The sequence below is a fragment of the Trematomus bernacchii genome, unplaced genomic scaffold (assembly GCF_902827165.1).
Source record: "Trematomus bernacchii unplaced genomic scaffold, fTreBer1.1, whole genome shotgun sequence".
Taxonomy (NCBI): Eukaryota; Metazoa; Chordata; class Actinopteri; order Perciformes; family Nototheniidae; genus Trematomus; species Trematomus bernacchii.
Window position 1 is genome coordinate 4,037,181 of NW_022987698.1, and position 18,246 is coordinate 4,055,426.

An 18,246-nucleotide genomic window follows, 5' to 3' on the forward strand; every position below is an offset into this window, starting at 1 on the left:
AATGGTCATTTTTAAACTTCTTTTCTCGAGGCAAATGCTCACTGGGTTTTTGGAACGCTTGATTTGATTGCAGACGGCATAAAAAAGCTGGCAGACTATGTCTGATAAACGAAGAGGTTTTTCTTTTGCTGTGATTACTTGGACGTGATCAGAGAACAGACTGGACTTGCTGATTGACCGCATTGCCTCACTGTGAAACTCTCTATTTATCCTCATCACTTTTTCCTTCTTCTAACTCTCTCCTAACAATTTATCCGGTTTTTCAACACCTTTTTACTCCAGTGATGGCCAGCCCGCAGCGTTTCCTGGGTAACAGTCTGTTGCAGTGGAACAACATGGCGGCCGCCTCGGTCCCCTGGCACGTGGAGCTGATGTTTCGAACGCGCCAGGCCAGCGCCACACTGCTGCACATCTCCGCCGGCCAGCAGCACAACCTCACTCTGCAGGTGAGAGCAACATGTAGCAGTGACACACTTATACTCCTTTCCTTCATCCATCATCCATCTGCAGACAGTTCTACTGACACTGAAATGTTGCAACGCATTCATTTTTAGCTTTGGGCAAAATGTTAATTAGACAAAAAAAGCAAAATGTTGAAAGACTTCTAGGTTATTTATTTTTGAATGTCTGAATTAAATTGAAATAGTGAAAAATATTAATGTTCTTGGTGGTTGTGAGGTCTGGCATGAAATCAGTCAACACCTTTAGTTTCAAAAAGATGAAACATTTTAGGGTTGAGGCTCCACCTGTTGGCCGGTTGAGTCACTGACTGAATCAGACGATGTTGAGACAGAAACCCGAATGATTACATGCTCATTGTAGCATCTCTGTCTAGTTACTGTTTCAGCTTGTCTAGACTGACGCCTCTCTGATGTTGCATAACTCTCCCATAATCTATTTCCAGCTCTGCACACCTGTGATGTTTAGAGTTTTGAGGTTTGAACTTGGCTGCGTGAATAAAAAGACAGTCAGAATTCTCTGGTTCTCTTCATCATGTGATGCAGTGCTGATCTTGCCAGTCTTTTCTCTCCTCTGTTATTGAACATCGATTCAATCTCCCTCCTGCTGTTTCCTTCCTTTTTTCCCCGGCTCTCTCCCTGCCTTTGTAGCTGCGCGGGGGGAGCGTGTTGATGGGTCTGCACAGAGGGGAAGACTCCACTCTGTCCCGGGTGGAGGAGGTGCTGGTAAACGATGGAGACTGGCATCATCTGCAGCTGGATATCAGCAGTGTGGGGGGGGCGTCCAGCCACCATAAGGCTGTGCTGTCTGTAGATCAGGGGCTCTACCTGGTGAGTGGATGTGTCCTTGTTGCTGTCAATCACCATGAATTACATCTTGTAGTTTTGCAGACATTAAATCTTTATCATGCTCCTCCTCAGGCCAGTATGGAGGTGGACGGGAAGCTGCGAGACTCCAAGCTGAAGACTGTGAGCGTTGGTGGTGTGGCAAGGCCTGATGGGAAAATTCAGCATGGTTTCCGTGGCTGTATACAGGTCCGTTCCTTCTGTAGTCCCTTACTCATATGAGCATTTGTGATCATGTCTAGCAGATATCTGAAGGTATTACACTAAGGATCTCAACTAGAAGGTATTGCTGTAGTGTTTTACAGATCAAAAGGAATCTCGATTTGGTCAAATTTGATTGAAGAAAAACATATTTAGATGCCTAGTATTCAAAGACTAGGTGTAAAAAAACAGTCATTAATAATCTGTTGAAACCTGTACATTTAAATCCACTGGTTTAAATAACTTTTCCTTCTGTTGTTAACCCTTTTCTACTTGCCCTTTGATATGAAATCATTCTAACTCAGGATTGTTTGAAGTTTTAACTTCTTGACTTAATGATGGAGTGCAGCTAAACATATATTAATACCAGAGCACACAAAATGCACACAGACTTAAAGTGTTTTTATAACACTCCTTTTATTTCCCGCAAATCCCGCTGCCTGTTTCACCAAATTGCAATTTGCAACACAGGATAATTTACTCTTTTGAACCTCTAAGTGTTGCTCGCAAACACATTACTGTGTTGTGTTTCCAAGGATACCTTCGTGTGATTAATTGTTTGTTTGCCTCCAGGGTCTGCGTGTGGGCGGGGCTCTGAGTCTGTCTCAGGCGAGGAAGGTGAACGTGGAGCCGGGCTGCAGCGTGCCCGACCCCTGCAGCTCCAACCCCTGCCCCTTCAGCAGCTACTGCAGCGACGACTGGGACTCCTTCTCCTGCACCTGCCTCGCCGGTCAGTCCACGCACTGCTCAGAAACACAAAACCATGGTCCTAACGTTTGCAGGGGTTCATACTGCTGTAAATGTTATTTCAGCCTATATACAATGATGTCTGTAAAAGCTCAATGGCAACACAGAAAAGTAACAGAGTTCATATACATAAATCTTTCTCTTTCTCTCTGCTTACCACAGTTTATTGGCCATACCTTTTTTGTTCCATCACAACAGCTCATTATCCTTTGTTTACAGGCTACCATGGCAGCAACTGCACTGATGTGTGCTCGTTAAACCCGTGTGAGCATGAGTCAACCTGCAGCAGGAAGCCCAGCTCCCCTCGTGGTTACACGTGTGACTGTCCCAGCCACTACTTCGGCCATTACTGCGAGAAAAAGTACAGTTTTCCTGATTTACTTTCAAATGTGTGTCTGTTAGGGCTGAGTGATATAGCCAAAGTACTCTGTCTTTATAAAGGTCATTTCATGTCTTGGTAACTAATTGAAAAAAAGAATAGTCAATATGAAAAAACCATCTGTGTGAGTTAAATAACTGACAGAGAAATACTAGATATTTTATCATTTAATTCATAATTGTGAAAAAACTGAAAAACAATATTTCCAGTTGTACACAGACTATGTTAACATGTGTGCACACAAATAGAGTTTTCAAATAAGGACAATAGTTGGATTTACCCAGAATCCCAGATGCCTGTTTGTTAATTGCAGTGAACTGAGTAGTTAGGAAAAGTGTGATACAAAACCACAATCTAAGTCTGTGCTTGTCATGTTGTGTCAGTTGTGGTTCTTCTTGTTTTGTGTCTTTTATTACTCTAAATTAATCAACGTTATGCCTCCAGGACTGACTTGCCGTGTCCCCGAGGCTGGTGGGGTCACAAGACGTGCGGCCCCTGTAACTGTCTGACTGACAAAGGCTTCGACTCTGACTGCAACAAGACGAGCGGAGAGTGCCGCTGCAAGGTGAGCGTGTGCCGACCTGCAGCTCTGCGTCATCGCTCTGTAACAGACGGACTAGTCTAATAAACGTATTCAACTGTTTCTCAATTACATAGATACCACACATTAATTACAGTACTCTGTGTGTGAAGCAAGTATACAAGAAATCAATAAACAGCAGTGTGTTTAAGAAAATTAAGTTTTCTGTCTATTCGAAAGAGAGCTGCAACAAATACACATGAAAAAAGGTGTGGGGGTGTTTTGTTTTTTTATTCAAACTTTATTGAGTGTAATTAGATATATTTTCTTTATTCTTATAATTAATACAAATAATAAAGAGGTAATCTGCAAAGATAAATAGGTCAACTTTTAATACATTTAAATGTGTATATAAATGTTATTAATTAATTCCTAAATGTTTTAATTATCAATTCATTTATTGGAGATTTAAAGAAAAATATAAAAAATATGTTCAATTATCTGATTCATGCTTTTGGTTTCTTTACGCCTCTTTTAACTGATTATATTTAAGATGTGGTCAAAACTACACATTTGAAGACGTCATATTGGGCTAAAGAAACAATGATCCAAATACTTTTCAGACATTTTACAGACCAAACAACTTATATCAATCAAGAAAATAATTGACAGATAATTCAACAATAATATTTGTGGGTTTCGCCTTCTAAATCAGCAACTTTCTCCCGTTTCCAGGACAACCACTACCGTCCTGAGAGCAGCGACACCTGCCTGCTGTGCGACTGCTACCCGGTGGGCTCGTTCTCCAGAGTGTGTGACCGAGAGAGCGGCCAGTGTCAGTGTAAACCCGGAGTCATCGGGCGCCAGTGTGACCGCTGCGACAACCCCTTCGCCGAGGTTTCTCCAAACGGCTGTGAAGGTCAGAATGCTTCAGATTATTGTAGAGTCATTATTCATTCATAATCCCTGCTTTATTATAGCTACAAGTATATTAAACCCTTTTCCATTTGTATCCTCATCACCATCATCTCTGCTCTCCTTCCTGCTCCATCTCTCTCAGTGATCTATGACAGCTGCCCTCAGGCCATCGAGGCCGGGATCTGGTGGCCCAGGACCAAGTTCGGTCTCCCTGCTGCCGTTCACTGTCCCAGGGGAACGCTCGGTATGATGGCAGCTCCTCTAATTACCATATAATAATGGCAATATATACTTGCCTCAAGCTGCAGTCCTCACCTCTCATTTGACAACCCCCTCTCTCTCTCTGTTTCTCCTTCCTCTCAGGCACTGCAATCCGTCACTGTGATGAGCACAAGGGCTGGCTGCCTCCCAATCTCTTCAACTGTACCTCCGTCACCTTCAGCAAACTCAAAGTCCTGGTGTGTATTCTCTCCCTGTCAGTTTTTAAATGTACCAATTCCAAAAATAACATCTTTGTCTGCAAAGTTGTGGATATGGTCCTTGTGATTTAAACAGGCCTGAGGGCTTTTACATTTAGACATCTAGCAATCATGTTTTTAATATTGTTATTGAGACATTTTCCTATGTATGTTTTAGTAATGAAGCACCAACTAATATAATCTTTTCTGTTTCTTCTCCCAGTCTGAAAAGATTTCCCGCAACGCCTCGCTCCTGGACTCTGGACACGTCCAGCAGACGGCAGCCATGCTGGCCAACGCCACCTCGCACACGGAGAAGTACTACGGCAGCGATGTGAAAGTGGCGTACCGGCTCACACAGAGTCTGCTGCAGCACGAGAGCACCCAGCAGGGCTTCAACCTCACCGCTACGCAGGACGTCCACTTCACTGAGGTGAACAAACACAGCTCTATGGAAACTTCACAACACATGAAACTAAATAAAAACAAAGCATTTCTGCAGTTTTAGCACTAAACAAAAAAAAGCCAGACTTTCCAGCCTTTCATGCTGTATCCACAGGGAAGACTTCACACTAATTTTCGCTCTCCGCTGTGACCTCCTGTCACACTGACCGCTCGCTGTTTTTCTTGCAGAATCTGGTCCGTGTGGGCAGTGCCATCCTGGATCCAGACACGCGGACGCACTGGGAGCTGATCCAGCACTCGGAGGGCGGCACAGCGGCGTTGCTGCGCCACTACGAGGACTACGCCAACACACTGGCACAGAACATGAGGAAAACCTACCTCAGCCCCTTCACCATCGTCACACCACACATAGGTGAGCGCTTCACCAGGAAGCACAACGTGTTATTGCCAAAGCCTCACTGGGTATTTTACTGCAGGATAGATCCAGTTTACTGACACATTTATCTACTAGCTTCTCCACATGGTCCCAACTCTCAAAACATTAACTAATTGATCAATTGACTAATCATTTCAGCATTAATTTAAGTCTTATAAAACATTAATAAAGAAAAGATAGTGTCCCTCCTATAAGCACTGTAATTACTTTTGGGCTAAATCTGATATTTTCTGGACTCAAAATGTATGATTTGAAGGCTTACATTCTCTGGTTAAAGAAGGAGTCCAGTTTCATCAGCTCAGCTCTCTGCCTGTCTGTGTTTTTCTCGCAGTCATCTCTGTGGACCGTCTGAAAAAGATGAATTTCGCCGGAGCCAAACTCCCGCGGTACCAGTCCCTGAGGGGCCCTCGTCCTGCGGACCTGGAGACGGCCGTCACGCTGCCCGATTCAGTCTTCCAGCTACCTGTGGACACCAAGGGACACAGACACCTGGACGTCTTCCCGGAGTCCTTGCTGAGGAACCGCTCGTCCAACAGGAAGAGACGCCACCCTGAGGACAACCAGCAGGACGCCATCGCCAGTGTGATCATCTTCCACAGCCTGGCCTCGCTGCTACCAGAGAGCTACGATCCTGACAAGAGGAGTCTGCGGTAAGAACGGTTAATATAATATATAATAAAGCTGTGTTAGAGCTGCGTTATAGATACTTTTGTTGGACGAATTGTAGTCCCAGAAGTTATGCGTTAAACAATATTATTGTTATTGTAAGACCTTTTAACCTTTGTTATGGCCACATGTTGGCTGAAATAAAATGTTAAATAAACAAACACACTGTTAACACAACAGCAATATGAAGGTCAGACAAATAATCAAGGTCATAATTATCATGACCTGTAAGGTCAGTGCCGCCCCTCCCTACACGCAGATCACGCAGACTGCGTGGGGCCTCACCCTCGCGGAGGGGGCCTCACCTCGCGGAGGGGGCCTCACCTCGCGGAGGGGGCCTCACCTCGCGGAGGGGGCCTCACCTCGCGGAGGGGACCTCACCTCGCGGAGGGGACCTCACCTCGCGGAGGGGGCCTCACCTCGCGGAGGGGGCCTCATTTTGCAGAGGGGGCCTCATTTTGCAGAGGGGGCCTCATTTTGCAGAGGGGCCTCATTTTGCAGAGGGAGCCTCATCTGAAGCGCAAACGCGGCGCACCTACAGTGTAGCGTGCCCCCCGTCCCCCGTCGTCGCTCGCGACACAGAGGGCCTCATCATATAACTTTGCGTGGGGCCACAAGTTGGCCAGGGGCGGCCCTGTGTAAGGTGATTGGAACATAAAAAGATGCCATGAAGCAAAGTTGTGATTGTACAGTCTCAAGCATTTGAACTTGATGCACTGGATTCCCCTGCTAATCCTCCACAAGGATAACATAAAGTGACTTTAATTGAATGGTTCAAATATCAGTGGATCTCCTCTTTGCTCATATTCATTTCAGATTATTTTCTTTTTATTAGGCCGTTAGAGCTTTCTTTTAATCTTTTTTTCCAAAATAGATTGTCCTGACAAACTGAAAATGTTGATATTTAAGAAACTTCTGATTTCCACCTTTTATTTTTACCATTGTTTTTATTTAAAGAGGACACATGATGTCAATGATTACATAAATCCCCTCTGAGTGAAACGGTTCCATGTATGTCTTTTTGTCATTTCCATCAGGGTGCCCAAGCGTCCGGTCATCAACACGCCGGTGGTGAGCATCACGGTGCACGACAACGACGAGCTGCTGCAGCACACGCTGGACAAACCCATCACTGTGCAGTTCCGCCTGATGACCACCGAGGAGCGCTCCAAACCCATCTGCGTCTTCTGGAACCACACCATACTGTGAGTGCAGACACCATAGGCTGGCAGACACACACCATGTCAAGATTATCCGTCCAATATAACTGCAAATCATCCAATGGTCATCAAAATAATTTATGTTTAAAATTCTTACATAAATCACTTTCTTACATTTTGTTTTGAAATCAATTCAGTTTATTGCATCACAGTGTCATTTTTAAGGGAAGAACAAACAATATTAAGAAGATTATCCAGTCCCCTTGCATACGTAAAGGATTAAACATTACAATAAGACACACAGAGATAATAATAAACATGAAATTGTGTTATTCTCACTTCGTCCTCTGCTCTTTGTGTTTATTTTCAGTGGCGGGAACGGCGGCTGGTCAGCGAAGGGGTGCGAGGTCGTCTTCAGAAACAACACCCACATCAGCTGTCAGTGTTATCACATGACCAGCTTCGCGGTGCTCATGGACATCTCCAGAAGAGAGGTGAGCAACACTTAAAAAATGACACTTCACTAAAACCTGAGATGATTATATAATAATAATAATCATTTATGAATAGATCACTTGTTAATAGTACCTAAAGACACTTTACATAAGTTTAAATGATCATATAAAAGAATACACTAAGCAAACAATAGATGTGATTTATATTTGTTCTCTAAATCTTCGATTGTTCTCTTAATCGTGATGTTTGCGTCAGAACGGAGAGATTCTGCCAGTCAAAATACTGACGTGGAGTACAGTGGGAGTGACGATGGGCTTCCTCTTCCTCACCTCGATATTCCTCCTCTGCCTGAGAGCCATGCAGTGCAACAAGACGAGCATCATCAGCAATGGAGGCGTCGCTCTCTTCTTCTCTGAGCTCATCTTCATACTGGGCATCAACCAGGCAGACAACCCGGTAAATATTTCCGATCTATATTTATGTGACTTGATGTTTCTTTTAATCTTGAAATATTTCAAACGTCCGTATCTGTTTCCCCCCTCCTTTTCTTTGCAGTTTGTGTGCACAGTCATGGCTATCCTGCTGCACTTCTTCTACCTCTGCACCTTCTCCTGGCTCTTCCTGGAGGGGCTGCATGTCTACCGCATGATCAGTGAGGTGCGAGACATCAACTACGGACCAATGAGATTCTACTACCTGATTGGCTGGGGAGTGCCCGCCTTCATCACAGGTCAGAACCCTCGTATAATCACAAATACAATCACCGAGATACACCTGCTGCACGAGGGAGAGCCTCATCCAATGTGTGTCTTGTAGTATCTTACATTTCTAAAAGCAGCATATTACAAGTGCTTTTGAGCCCTACCAGTTATAGAAATCTATCTGGAGACATATAGAGAAAACATTTTCACTTATATAATTAAATATAATTCAAACCTACTGACTAAAGAAGCTGACCTCACTCCATGGACGCCTGGTAGCACCTCCAAAGGTGGCTGAGAAGACAAAGCTAAGATCCTGTGGGACTTCCAGATACAGACTCTGATCAAATGGTAATGGCTAACCAACCAGACGAACAGCAGAATAAGGCAATGGTTATGGATATAGCAATCCCAAGCAATGAACCCTAACCCTAACCCTAACCCTAACCCTAGGACAAATTAACACAAGAATATTTGGAAATAACAGGGGCTCAGAGAGGAGCTAGAGAAGATTCTGAAAGTGAAGGCAACAGTGGTTCCAGTGGTGATCAGAGCACCTTGGACAGAAACCCCCAAACTCTGAGATTGGCTTCAGCAAATCCAAGGAACTGTATCAGAGATTTTCTATCTGTTATAAATTAAGAAGATTACTGTTGGACACAACTATTGAGTTTGATAAACAGCCTATTTACATAGTTGTTCCGGGGTCAGGCGGGTATTAAAAACGCAATACAAACCATGGGTCTTTCTCTGTTGGACTGCAGGTCTGGCGGTGGGACTGGACCCTGAAGGCTACGGGAACCCTGACTTCTGTTGGCTCTCCATGTACGACACTCTCATCTGGAGCTTTGCTGGACCCATCGCCATGGTGGTGTCGGTGAGTCCTACACATCCAGACTGTTGTCTCATCTCTTACACACATGACAACAGCAGCATCCATCACTTTTTAAAGGCTCACTTTTTATAAACTAATAAAATACAAAAAATCAAGAAAATGTCATAAACGTTTAAATGCAGGAAGTTTAGCTGTGTTAGTATGTTTCACAATCTATATATGTATCATCTATGCCTGACAGTCAAACCATGCTGACTCATGATGCTGACTCAGGTGTTGTTGTGACAGGGAACACACCCGTCTCTGTTCATTTGGGTGTGTAAAGAAAATATTAGACATGACTGTGACAGAAAGAGGACTCGTGCCAGGATGTTAGCAGTGATGCCGTTTGACTTTGTGTCTGCAGATGAACGTCTTCCTGTACATCCTGTCGTCCAGAGCCTCCTGCTCAACGAAACACCTCAGCATGGAGAAGAAAGAGCCTCGTGTGTGAGTGCACCAACATGTTCATCATAAATGATAAGACATTTTGCTGATGTAGTTATATTTAGGCTTTGTCTTTGAAATTCCCAGCCTGGAATATCAAACTTTCTAGTAAAACTGGACCAACAAGACACAAACGATCCACACTGACATCAGATCAGACCTTTTCCTCTGATCCACCCTATCAACAGCTCAGTTATCTGTCTCTGTAGCTCCAGATGGAAATCATAGCAAACTATTATTAATTAATTATCATTTTTTCAATAAAATAGTATAAAATAATATATATATATATCTATAAATGCAGGTTTCCAGCTTCACAAGGGCAGGAAACAATCAATTGATTGATTGATTGCTGCTTCTCTGTAATACAATACCTGGATAAAGGACGTCAGTTTGGCTATTTTCACATTTCTTTACATTTCATAGATAAAATCATTATAGTCCAATATTTAATTGCACAATACATTATTTTCAGTTGTTGATGGTGGTGTCATCTTTACACAGCAACATTTACTATGACTTTTTATGATTTTCTTTTAATTATTTAAAATACTTTCAGGACATACTATACTTATACATTTGTATAGCTTACTATACTCTGCCTTTTTCTATAAATACATTTTATTATTTCTTTCATGACTTAAATGGTAAATGGACTGTACTTATATAGCTCTTTCACACCTCATTCATACAGAGCAGTGCCAATTGCTCTTGGAAACCAACATTCCCAGACATTCCCACACCGTTGTCCTTGTGTAACTCGGGGTTAAGTATCTTGCCCAAGGATACATCAACCTGCCTGATCGCCCTTACTATTCTATGATTCTTTTTTTAAAACGTAGGCTTTTTAATCTTCCACATTTCACAGCAAATACACGGTCCTGATGAAAAGTTTTATTAGATTTGGGACTTTGTTGCACCACAGTTATCTTTAGTTTGTGTTCGTGATCACAGCTCTTCACAGGACAAAACGTGCTCTGTTTCTCTGATTTCACTGCACTTCTGATGTTGGCTGCTGGTCGCTTATCATCAGTCTTCATCTTCAGATCGATGAATTTTCAGAAACATTCCTGACAGCTCCTCACTAACTTCTCATGTGATCCTGCAGCTCCGGCCTGAAGACAGCAGCTGGCGTGCTCCTCCTGGTTTCCGTCACGTGTTTCCTGGCGCTCCTCTCCGTCAACAGCGACATGATCATCTTCCACTACCTGTTTGCTGGCTTCAACTGTGTGCAGGTGAGCCATCCATTTCCCGCCTAAACTGTTTACATTTGTTATTTCGGTCGTTTTTTCCTGACCCTCTTTCCTCTTCTGTCCCCAAACCACAGGGTCCGTTTATTTTCTTTTTCCGCATAGTCTTCAACAAGGAAGCAAGGAATGCCATGAAATACTGCTGCAGCCGCAAACGCCCCGATCATATGATCAAATCCAAGAATTCTGTGAGTCACTCACCGAACATACTCCAGTCAGTCAGTCAGACACTCTGTGATGTAGAGCTCAGCATGAGTTTCATTTAGGGAGCTTTTCTAAAAACATCAGTTATTATCATTATTTTGTTCCAAACAACAATAAACCACCAAGTAACAAGTGCATAGAAATTGTCTAGATATAACTTTCACCTTTAAGTATTAGGTACTGATATATTATGAAATTGTTTTCCTCTGTGCCGTTATTCTGATGTTTTTTTTAATATGGAAGTTCATCATTTTGACATGTTTTTCTATACGTTCACATCTTCACTAGAAACCAATTAGCTTTGTACTGATATGGAAGCAATAGAAGGCCATAATAGTTGGAAAATAAAAATGCAAAAAATGAAAATCTTGTCCTTCATATGATCCAAGAGAGAAAGGTTCAGACTGAAAACACTTGATTTTCCAAAATGTTTTTCCATTGTGGATTTAAAACGAACTTTTTGGAAAAATCTAGAAAGGGGGAAATGTAACTACATGAATTCAGACATGTGGTTTTCAAAGTAATAAGCTGTTATTTTATTAGGTGATTGTTTGTACATTCTAATTATAATTGTCATTCTTTGTTTCTGTTTGCTGGGACCCACAGAAGGACTCTTAGATTTGTTGACAACAAGAAAAATATATCTATAAAATTATTTCTTCCAGCTTAAAGTTTATGTTTTTTTTAGCAGCTGGACCGCACAAAATCACATAATAATAGTAATCCCTGTTAACTCTGTATAGGTGTTTTTCAATTCCTAAACCACTCATCTATACTTTGCAGGGCTACAAATGCAACACTAACTACATGGACGGCCGGTTGTACCACCTTCCCTTTGGAGACTCCAGCGTGTCTCTGAATGGAACCATGCAGAGCGGAAAGAGCCAGCAGAGCTACGTGCCCTTTGTCCTCAGGTAGGAAAACGAAATAAAAGTAGTGAGATGAGAATAATATGCTGCATGACAGAGTGACAGGAGCAGCTGTACACTGACTTCTTGTGTCTTTTCAGGGATGATGGGTTGAGTACCAGCCAGGCGCACATCGCTCTGAACGACCACACGTCACTCTTCCATGAAAATAAGGAGCACCCGGACGGTAATACTCTCATGACTCTCACTCAGCGCTCAGTTTACTGCAGTACGGTACGGCCATGTCACCCTCTCCTCTCGTCTGTTTCAGATCACGACAGCGACTCGGACAGTGACTTGTCTCTAGAGGACGACCAGAGCGGCTCCTACGCCTCCACACACTCCTCCGACAGCGAGGACGGCGAGGGACAACTCTCTCCAAATGAATGCTGGGAAAACATGGCGTCTAATGGGGCCAAGAGACCACAGCCAAACGGTACTGATCCCCACTCTTTGTCTCTTCAAATCATCTAGATAACTTTTCCTATCCAACTAATATTCCAAAGAAATACAAATGATAGCAGGACTGACGGAGAGCCTTCCTCAGTTTATTAAACCTTCATATGTTATTGTTTGTTATTTAGAATTATTAAAAATATATATATGTATTTCCACCAAAACATATTGTAAAATGTTGCTTTTGTTTCTCCAAATTAGTTGGGGCATGTTTAATTTCTGGCTGCCTAGATAAGGGAATACCATCACATCTTGAGAATCGGTAGAAATATGTTTTGTTTTAAAATCAGAAATTCAGGAAGTAAAATGAAATCAGGAAACAATAGAGTATTATTCTTAAGATCGTTTCAGGATTTAAATATATAAATACCTTCAGAACAACAGGGATTTGAATGAATTGTTAATGCATGAGAGGCACTAAATCGGACTAATTTAAACGAATGTAACTTCAACTTTTGAAGACCGCACATTCAATAACCAGCAGTAATGATAGATTTTATTGCTACATATAATGTATTTGTGGAGAGGCAACCCATCTCTTCCTGTTTAACTATAGGTCAAGGTCAAGGTTCTTTATTAGTCATACAACCATAGCTACAGAGTAGTTATGTCGATGAAATTCTTAAGTCACAGGCTTCTCCAACAGTGCAACACAATATTACAGAAAAACAGAAAAATATAGTGCAAGTAAATATTAAAAGTAACTGCAAAAAGAAAGGAATAGTTAAAAAAAAAAAGTGAAATAAGAGTCTATATGCAAGCTATTTGAATGATATATTAGGTAAATAGATAAATGATTACTTAAGTAGCAGAATGTTATGGATGTTGTTACAGCAGTTCAGGTGTTTAACAGTCTTATCGCCTGTGGGATGAAACTGTCTCTGAATCTGTTGGTTTTAGTCAGGATGCTGCGGTAACGCCTGCCAGACGGCAGCAGACAGAACAGTTTGTATACATTAGTATAAGGATTTAATTGTCATAGTTACTGTTACATGTGTTTTTTCCCACATGTCATGTATTCTTTGTCTCTGCAGAAAACAGTGTGAGTAAGATGTACTGGCCTGATGATGAGGGAGAGCTCACAGGAACAGACAGACTGAAGACTGACACTCCGACCAATCAGGAGCTGAGTCTTGGCCGTGACACCCGGGGGTTATCAGACGACCGCGGCCAGGACGCCATGACGACGCTGCTGCCCAGCCTGCCACACATCTACACCCACCCCCACAGAGGTGAGTTTTAGCTCAATGCAAATACCTTTGCATGTTGTTGTTAAGTTTCGACAACACTTACAATTTTCTTGTTGAGAAAATACCATTAATACGTGGTCTATTTTCTATTTTGAGAAATAAATCAAGTCTCAAGTAATCAAGTATTATGTTGAGATGATGACACAAGGAAAAAATGTTATCCTGCTATATTATATTACAGGCAAATTATTATTCTAAGAATGATAATGAATAACTTGTTGATTGTTTTTATCCTCCACAGGGATCCTAAAGAAGAAGCAGCTCTCTCCTATAGTTGAGAGGAACGGTCTGAACCGCATCCACAACGAGCTCTGTGAAGACGCCCCCCCCGGCTCGGCGTCCCCACAGGGGTCGTCCTCCAGTGAAGGGCGGCGCCGCCCGGCTAACCCCGGCCGGCATGATCAGATGAACGGTGTCGCCATGAGCATCAAGGCGGGGACGGTGGACGGGGACTCGTCAGGATCAGAGTGAGTAATAACTCAAAAAGCAATATCACATATAAGCAGTAAAGTGTTGTTTTATACCTGTAAGTGTTGTGTGTCATTTTGTTCAAATGTCTGCGTCAAACTGCCAGTGCCGTCTTCCTCAGTGATTGTGGTTTTCATTACTTGTAGTCTGTCTCATTCACCTAATTATCTTAAGTGTTAAACCAAATGAAGACAGCATCCATCATGCTGTTACCCACACTGTGCACTTCAGTGTGGAGGAATCCTAAAGTTGTAAAGCCGCTGTGATTCAACTGAAACCAGAACAGTGAACCTACTGTAAATGTACTTCTGGGTGATAAGGCCACATTAACGGTGACTTTAAGAACAGAGCGTGTATGATTAACTACTACATCCATCTGGTGAATTATTGATGCAAATCTAATGCAAAATACTGGTGGACAGTCACTAATAATATTTAGCCTACTCAATACTTTACTAAAGTACCATTTTGAGACCCTACGTTTAGTTAATTTGAAGATTCAGTTACAATATATATCCAACAAATGATATTATATTATAATTAATCAATCCATTATTACTAATGAAGATATAAAACAATACTAATTTACCTTGTATTTCCATATAACTGTATTACTACTTATTTAAGTAAAATATCTGAGTATTTCCTTCATTACTAAATTTAGAGGAAGTAATAAGCAGATGCAGATGTTTGTACAAGGTTAAGTTAAATCAGGGTTTATTTTTAAGATGTGAACATGCACGTGTGTCTCTGAAAGGCATTCATCTTCTAAATGCTAAATTCTTAAACAGCAGGTCTTTTCTAAGATAAAAATCTAAATTGTAGTTTACTAATCAACCTTTTTTGCCCCTTCTCTCTTTTTCAAAAATCATAGATTTTTATACTTTAATTTTATCCCATGAAGCTCTGATCCTCATTAAAACAATCAGGATCACTGTCTTCAGATTGGTGCATCATTTAAACATCATTCACCCCTGTGTGTGTGTGTGTGTGTGGTGTGTGGTGTGTGTGTGTGTGTGTGTGTGTGTGGTGTGTGTGTGTGGTGTGTGTGTGTGTGTGTGTGTGTGTGTGCGTGCGTGCGTGCGTGCGTGCGTGCGTGCGTGCGTGTGTGCGTGTGTGCGTGCGTGCGTGCGTGCGTGCGTGCGTGTGTGTGTGATTCATTGCCTCACTGTTTATTCTTTTCTTTCTCGTGTGGCGCTGCATTTGTCTTCAACACGTTCCTCTTCATCCATCCTGAATCCATCCACCTCCTCCTCATCCATGCTCATCCATGTTTTCCCAGCAGCCACTGCAACACCCCCATGTGACTGCGCTGATGGAGGGGTTGTCTTTTTGCAGGTCATAGAGCCTCCTTCCTGAACACTGACTGCAAACAGGGCAGCACCGGACTTCTCCTGAAAAACACAAGTAGAAAAAGAAGGAATTCCCCTCGTCGTCATGATCCTCTGAAGGAGTGCGAGTGTGTTTGTGTGTGTTGTACTGTGTGAATGTGTGTGTGTTTATACATGCGTGCCAAACCTCAGGAGTCACTGCACTGGCCCAGGCTCACGCACACTGACAGAACGAGTCTCACTCTCCCTTTAAAGAAATCATTTTGTTTACATACTTGAAGCAATGCACTTTTTTTTTTATTTACTGCCCAGATTTGTCGGCGATTCTTTAATTTTTTTTGTTCCAGGATATATATTTAGTTTTGAAAGACTGTGGAACATTAAAGAGGTCAAGGTTTTTTTTTGGGGGGGGGGGGGGTCATTTTGTGGTAGACATGCAAACATTCAGGGAAATTCCTTTTTCATTCATGAATTACGTTGTGACGTCTTCCTGGTTTGCCTTCTGTTGTTTACCGTTGTTGTTTGTGCCAGTCTGAGTTTGTTGGGGGCGTTCAGACTCAAGTTATTGAGTTACACGCCTCAAATGTCCAAGAGGCACAGCACGGTGCCGGCTCTTTGTGGATTTATGAACTTGAAAACAAGGAGGAACGATTCACTGCCTGCGAGTGGATGCCGTATAAGCTATTTCTCATCACTGACAGATGTCCCCACAGACTGAGGGGACAGACCTGCATGTGCAGAGCTGGAAAGGACTTTTGATACGTCTTTTTTTTGTAAATCACTAAGAGCACATTTTCTATGGACAATAAAAGCGCTCTTGTTTTTTCATTCTTTTTTCTGGAAGGATGACCGCATTCATTCGACTTCAGTGACTAAACAGCTGTATTTTATAGATTAGCTACAAAGCTTTTTTCATTTGTAAAATAATGCGAAATTGTGCTGTAATACTATTTGAGCTGTAATCCATTTTTACTGTACAGAGTGGCCTGTAAATGAATTGGGGACATATGTTTAAATGTAAAGTATGTAAAACTTCCTTCATGAACTCAAAAGCAGTTTTTAGAAATGTATCTTAAAAGTCTGAAGGAAATATCTTTTTATCTTAGTTACTACTTTCAGTCAAATTGATGTGATAAATGTGGATGCCATTTCTCCAAACATATGAATTTAATGTATAGATATCATGCCATAAACAACACTACCAGGTCAATCATATCAACTCTGGTATCCCAACAGAGAAGTGTCTCTTTTACTCAGCCGCCTCCCGTTTTTACTGATTAAACTGTTTTTTACCATTTCCTTCTTATCTCCAATTCTTATTGGTGCAAGTCAAATAACTTTAACTTTGATATATAACGTTTTCCTGTCTGATGTTTTTTGCTTAACGGTTGAAAGCAAGGTACATCCTACCGTGCAGATGGAATAATCAGATACAAAGGGGCCAGTTTACAAACCTAGATGGGGAACACAGCCTTTGTGGCATTTCACGGCGGATGGTTTTGGCAAACATTTAACATTTTAGGAAATATACTTATAACTTGGCTAAATGTTAATACCACTTTCATTTCTTGGTAGCGTCAAACATGAAGCCAGCTGTCTCATAGCCCAGTGTAGCATAACGTCTGGAAACAGTTGGCCTGCCTCTAGTGAAGGCAGGGGTGCCATAAGGGGGTGAAAAGTTAGGACGATTCTAAGGGCCCGTGACTGACAGGGACCCAAACAATTTCAGAACATTAAGAAAAAAATGTTTAAGTAACCAATGTGATTATCTTTTCATGGGGCCCAAAATCCCTGGCGGCGCCCCTGAGTGAAGGTAACAAGCTTATCTTTACAAATCCTGAATCAACGACTGAACTCTGAGGCATCTGAAGCATAACATAAAATATGATTTTAACCACTGAAATTCTTAAAGTCAGAAGCTAATGAACAAGAAGAAATACCAGCAATGTGAATCTTTGATTTAAGCAGAATATCTGAATGAACTATTCTTAAATCTTTATAGTGTCATTATTTTAAAGTCAAGCATTTGTATTGATTATTTGGTCCATATAAATATGTTTTGTTACTTGTCCCCTAAAACGTTCTGCTTACCCTATTTAGAAACATTTATAACCAAAGAGAGATGAGGCATAAACTCACCAGGTGGTGCTAAAGCTGCTCATAATGTTCATATTTCATCAAAGTGTGATGAGGAACCTTCTTACAACTCATTCCTCCTTACTCCTAAATCAAGAGTTCAACAATTCTATTAAAAAGCTTAAGCAGAGTGTGTATGATGATTACTTAAATTAAATGAATTAAGCAATACTCATTTATAAACTTCTGTTTGATTAATCAACTAGTCCTTAACACAGGGTACATTTAACGTAATTAACCATTAAGAATTATTTATAATAAAAAACATTTGTAAAATGTCCAATGATTCCCAGCTTCAGCAGTAAAACAGTCAAAAAGTTGCACTTACTCTGTATGTTGCCATCACACTGAAGTACCCCGCAGTACAGGCTTATTGTTTGAAGACAGAGTAAGTAATAACTCTTTCAAAAGAACCAAAAAGAAAAAAGATAATTCTGACAAAACTATGTTTATTGTCCCTTATTTTCCCTCGTGAACAACTGGAAAATCCAATATCTTTGGGCATCTAAAAATGTGTCAGGCCAAACAAATGAGCCATTGTTTGATAGCATGTGTACACTGGTTGTTAACA

At 41.6% G+C, this 18,246-nt stretch overlaps 1 protein-coding gene across 1 annotated transcript in view; it reads left to right on the forward strand.

Annotated features, from left to right (window-relative positions):
* celsr2 (cadherin, EGF LAG seven-pass G-type receptor 2) overlaps positions 1-16,826 on the forward strand; it is a 67,044-nt gene extending 50,218 nt beyond the window's left edge. Inside the window, exons 9-34 of the mRNA XM_034139577.1 lie at positions 283-446; positions 1,110-1,289; positions 1,380-1,493; positions 2,079-2,235; positions 2,472-2,613; positions 3,076-3,196; positions 3,887-4,070; positions 4,212-4,313; positions 4,433-4,527; positions 4,751-4,960; positions 5,161-5,344; positions 5,700-6,018; positions 7,072-7,239; positions 7,565-7,688; positions 7,906-8,106; positions 8,206-8,380; positions 9,116-9,228; positions 9,593-9,675; positions 10,781-10,907; positions 11,000-11,110; positions 11,910-12,040; positions 12,136-12,221; positions 12,306-12,470; positions 13,525-13,722; positions 13,982-14,207; positions 15,494-16,826. Of these exons, the coding sequence (XP_033995468.1) occupies positions 283-446; positions 1,110-1,289; positions 1,380-1,493; positions 2,079-2,235; positions 2,472-2,613; positions 3,076-3,196; positions 3,887-4,070; positions 4,212-4,313; positions 4,433-4,527; positions 4,751-4,960; positions 5,161-5,344; positions 5,700-6,018; positions 7,072-7,239; positions 7,565-7,688; positions 7,906-8,106; positions 8,206-8,380; positions 9,116-9,228; positions 9,593-9,675; positions 10,781-10,907; positions 11,000-11,110; positions 11,910-12,040; positions 12,136-12,221; positions 12,306-12,470; positions 13,525-13,722; positions 13,982-14,207; positions 15,494-15,515 (3,902 nt within the window). The 3' untranslated portion in view covers positions 15,516-16,826. The remainder of the gene's footprint in view (positions 1-282; positions 447-1,109; positions 1,290-1,379; positions 1,494-2,078; positions 2,236-2,471; positions 2,614-3,075; positions 3,197-3,886; positions 4,071-4,211; positions 4,314-4,432; positions 4,528-4,750; positions 4,961-5,160; positions 5,345-5,699; positions 6,019-7,071; positions 7,240-7,564; positions 7,689-7,905; positions 8,107-8,205; positions 8,381-9,115; positions 9,229-9,592; positions 9,676-10,780; positions 10,908-10,999; positions 11,111-11,909; positions 12,041-12,135; positions 12,222-12,305; positions 12,471-13,524; positions 13,723-13,981; positions 14,208-15,493) is intronic.
* The last annotated feature ends 1,420 nt before the right edge of the window (positions 16,827-18,246 follow it).